Consider the following 4,318-nt stretch of genomic DNA (forward strand, 5'->3'; position numbering starts at 1 on the left):
TGTTTACAAAAATGTCCATTTAGTTGGACATTACACATTACATTACATTACGCATTACAGGTCCGTCCAATTAGCTAAATATCGAGATAAGTGTAAATTACTGTACTTTCAATCTAGAAGCAATTTAAGAATTTGTGAAAATCAATAAGCTCAGAACAACTGCCAAATTTACATACTCATCATATCCTGGCAAACAAATTATGAAAAAATCAATTTGTGTTTTATTATTATTTTGGATATTGTTTTAGAAAGCATCGAACTGTATTTCCTAAACTCTTTTTTGGAAGGTTTAATGGCCCTGAAAAGGGCCTTGTTTTATGGAATGGTTCCAATTTAGAAAACTTAGTACTCGTGGTTTTGAAAAAAACCATTTCGAACGCCCTCGATGCCGCCTTGTTCTGGATTTGCCACCAAAGCAGTTTGTATAAAGAACAAACTTTTTTCTTCTTTTGCGTTTTGCGATTGCGTTTGCCACTCGCCACTCGCTGCAACTGCCTGTTGTCTTGATGTCCACCGAACCGAATGTGTTCTGTTCCGAATGAGGGTTTTCTTATCGTCGCGAGCAGCTTTGCCAGCTAACTCGATCACTTCGACGGCCGAAACTATATAACGCCGGCTATGTGGACTGGTGCACTGGTACTAACGCGCTCGGCCTAGCTACCCTTGCGGGGAACTCCAGACCGACACGATTCGAGCGGGTTTTGCCTTTCCCTTCACTTTTCCTCCTTTACCATGTCCAGACATGGCTGCTTGGGTTGGTTTGTTGATGTGTTGTGATGAGAACTGATGTGGTGTACGGTTTGAATGAGAATGATCGTTACGGCAGCGGAGCGGGGATTTTTAAGCTGACTGGCTGGCTCGAGAATTACGCATGTGTGAGACTGCGACCAATGTTTCGTTCATTTTTTTCTTTTTCCTTTCCAATCGTGCTTCATTGTATTTCGCTGCTGCTCTGGTTGCCCGTTTTGGTCGGAACGATTTGAGAAGCACAAAATGGACCAATCAAAAATGGGCACATAGTGCATTTTGACAATGCTTGATATTTCACAATTATTCAATTATTTAACTCAAGAAAAATGAAATGTTATTCGTTATGATAGATGCGTGGATATATTTCCTATCAATTGATGCAAAAACCTTTGCGATCTATTGAGAAATGCTCGAGTTATAAGCGTTCCAAATCTTGCATTTTTTCCTACTTGTTCAGTGCCTAGATTTCCATTTCACCCCCTATATCTTCCGGTTAGACGTAGTCCTACGTCAAAAAAAGGCCAAGATTCAAACTTACGACCTTTGCATCGATGATTGGCCATTAAACCATTTGCTCCGTTAGAACACTTAAAAATGCAATGCCAAGCAGTCGAACACTGGTAGCAAATTCTCATGGTAGTCCGTCATGTGTTGTACAAAAGCTGCTTCGTTTTCGAATCGTTTCTTTGGCATGTTGCCCAGGTAAACACCGATGATTGAACAGATACTTCATCTTGAATGGCGGTAACGTTCCCAGTGGAACTTTTGCCGTCTCAACGTATGCATTAACTAGCGTCATTTATTAATACTTAGTTGAGTTTGCTTCAAATTAGTCTACATAAGTTAGCGACCATTATTAAACTGATGAATTGGATTGCAGCTAATGATCTGTTAGTGTTGTTGGGGCAGAGTTTAAATAGTTGAATAAAAGACATATATCAGGCTTAAATTGCGAAAGGAACTCACAATTCGCCTGAGAGATGGGCGAAATGTGTAGAACAAAACGGGTCAAATAAAAATATTTTGAGGTTCTCCTGAAAATTGTCCTGAAAACCGGACAATTTCAACTTGCAAACCTGGTGAAACTATTCGTTGGTCTCTGTCGAAATGACTCATCTGATTCAAATCTATGTGTTCTTTTGCAGAAAAAAATACATACAAATCTCGGACCGGAGTATTTCCGCACTGTTGATTCCAAACACACCAAGGAACGATCGGAAACATCCAAAAATGTCGATACCACCGGGAGCATAAATGATGAAATACCCTGACAAATGACTGTGGGGAACACACCAACCGAAGATTCCCCCAATCATCGCAACCGTGTTTCGCGAGAATGCCTTGCAAATACACATGAGAGCATTCCATACGTCTGCGGGCAGGATAATGGAATAGTAAACGATTTACACCCGATCCCCGGAAGAGGAAGGAAAGGAGACGCGTCGTAAGCCACCGGGAAAGTCAAACACAAACATCGATTAACAAGCCTCCTGTGAGCCGATGTGTACACCTTCGCTACGGCTTGTCGATTCCCGTTGAACGATGTTGAATTAGTGGCGATAATGAACATGTTTAGAAACAGCACTTTAATTGATGGGATGTCGAGAGGTTTATTATACGGGAAAATTTGAACGAACAATGTTCAATTTAAATCAACGCTATGCATTGGTACTCCTTTAGCTCCTAGACCGGTCACTTTGAAGAGGGCTCCTGCCGGGGGTGGCTGTGGTGTTTTGAATTCCTTTGCGGCTGTCGTGACGAACAGAATGTCCAGGGATGGGCCACCGAAGGCCACCGAGGTCACTTGTTCTGCGGGAAGCTTGATCTCCAGTACAGTTTTTCCATCACTACAGTAGAAAGAAATACATTTGTTGAATGAAACGTTAGTCCGAATCTATCAGAATGAGAAAACATACGATGGATCTATTTTGTAGACAACGGAACCTCCGAAGGTTGCCACGTACAGGAATCCATCGGCATCGATAGTCATTCCATCAGGTACAAAGTCAGGGCGATTTCCGTTCATCCGGAAATTGGTAACCACTCTTTCGTTGGCTGTAAATGTCGAAAGCTAAGTTCTCCAAACTTCTTTTCAAGTAGCTCAAATCACTTACACAAATCTCCATTTTCGTCCACGTGATATTCCTTAACATCTAGATCGCACGAGTCAATATAGTACAACAAAGTGCCCTCCGCATTCCAACACAATCCATTTGACACACCAATTTGGGTCTTGAGCACAACAAACTTCCCCAGCTGTGGATCGTACCTATAGAACGATCCCAGGCGTGCCTCGAAAATATCGCCCTTCTCCTCGAGTCGCATGGTCCCGCCATAGAACCGACCCTTCGGATCGACCTTGGCGTCGTTGAAGCGGTTATCGGGCAGATCCAGCTCAACTTCACCGACTGTTTTCACAAATTTCGCTTCCGGAGCGATGCCGTCCCATTCGATGAGGGTCACTTTCTTACCCGTTCCAATAATGAACTCCGTTTGGCTACTCTTCACGGGGATTATGAATGCGATAACGAGATAACCGTCTGGAAAATTTGGAGAATTTTTGGATTCAAGCGCAATGTGAGCGGGGTCGCCTTACCAACTGTGGCCGTATATGTTTTGTTATCAGCATAATCATACCGGTGGATCGTTCCTCCGTAGATATCGTTGTAGTATAAACTTTGTCTTTCACCGCACCAATGGGGACCTTAAATGCAGAGGGTTTACATACGTCGTTTTGAGAACCTCTTATTATTACCTTCTCCTAGCACATTGAGGGGCGAGGGCAGCTGTTCGACCTTATATTCCGGCATTTTTGTTTGCTCTACTAGAAAAAAAAATAAACGTAAAGATCACAAATTTGTTTCTATGGCTGCTTGGTTAATAAAAAAAATTTCACCGCACTGCAGCATTTTCTACGATTTTATATCTACTCAAAAGCCAATCATTTATTAAGTAACATCAGAAATTGTTGAACTTACTTTGCAAAAATCACTCACGCAAACCAACCGTTTCACTGTTACCGTTGAAATACTGGGGACTGCCTATTACATTTCGCTTAAATAGCTTCTTGTACAGCCGAAAAGTGATTGAACTTCCATTAATCTCCAGAATACGGCATTATCAGGTCCATACTGTCGAGCTTCTTCTGATTCTTCTATTTTTCACCGCTGTAAGCAACACTTTCTCCCAAAACTTACCAATCGTACGCGCAGATTAGAAGCATCATGGAAGAAAAAAAAATGCTGATATTTGATGCTCTCCCGGTGCGACTCCACATTTATCAACTGTTATTCGGCTTTCCAGAAATGTAACCGAAAGCAGCTGAAACCATTTTTTGTAAAGAGATGATGCTACATTTTTGGCTGATACGACTGATAGCGGCTGTCAGTCAAATTCGTATCGGTGTTATGAGGCTACGGACTCCGTACCGACGATTGGTCACAATCGAATGTATCACTTGAATGTCTCAGCAAGTTTGGTGATTAAAGTGGATCCGCTGAAAAAAATGGTTTGTGTAGTAATGTTAATCGGATGTAAATGCTTTTTTGCCATTGATGGTATAGTTTTC

At 41.9% G+C, this 4,318-nt stretch overlaps 1 protein-coding gene across 2 annotated transcripts; it reads right to left on the reverse strand.

Moving 5' to 3' along the window:
* Positions 1 to 2,350: 2,350 nt before the first annotated feature.
* LOC129778149 (regucalcin-like) lies at positions 2,351 to 3,876 on the reverse strand. Of its 2 annotated transcripts, none has more exons than XM_055784884.1 (6): positions 3,729 to 3,876; positions 3,506 to 3,574; positions 3,347 to 3,454; positions 2,865 to 3,290; positions 2,667 to 2,805; positions 2,351 to 2,597 (listed from the first exon to the last, which is right to left on the reverse strand). In XM_055784884.1, the coding sequence occupies exons 2-6, from the start codon at positions 3,558 to 3,560 to the stop codon at positions 2,393 to 2,395; spliced, it is 933 nt and encodes a 310-aa protein (XP_055640859.1). In that variant the 5' UTR covers positions 3,561 to 3,574; positions 3,729 to 3,876; the 3' UTR covers positions 2,351 to 2,392. The 2 variants fall into 2 exon arrangements, with proteins under 2 accessions (XP_055640859.1, XP_055640864.1); XM_055784889.1 differs by having other exon boundaries at positions 3,506 to 3,571; positions 3,729 to 3,781.
* Positions 3,877 to 4,318: the final 442 nt, after the last annotated feature.

Source organism: Toxorhynchites rutilus, chromosome 1 (genome assembly GCF_029784135.1).
Source record: "Toxorhynchites rutilus septentrionalis strain SRP chromosome 1, ASM2978413v1, whole genome shotgun sequence".
NCBI classification, from domain to species: domain Eukaryota; kingdom Metazoa; phylum Arthropoda; class Insecta; order Diptera; family Culicidae; genus Toxorhynchites; species Toxorhynchites rutilus.

Bases quoted from the DNA above. Each gene is read 5' to 3' on its own strand.
- LOC129778149 (XM_055784884.1), bottom strand. From the start codon at position 3,560: ATGCCGGAATATAAGGTCGAACAGCTGCCCTCGCCCCTCAATGTGCTA. The intron at 3,455-3,505 runs GTAATAATAAGA...TCTGCATTTAAG, and splicing joins CCTCAATGTGCTAGGAGAAG to GTCCCCATTGGTGCGGTGAA. The intron at 2,806-2,864 runs GTAAGTGATTTG...CGACATTTACAG, and splicing joins GGACGAAAATGGAGATTTGT to CCAACGAAAGAGTGGTTACC.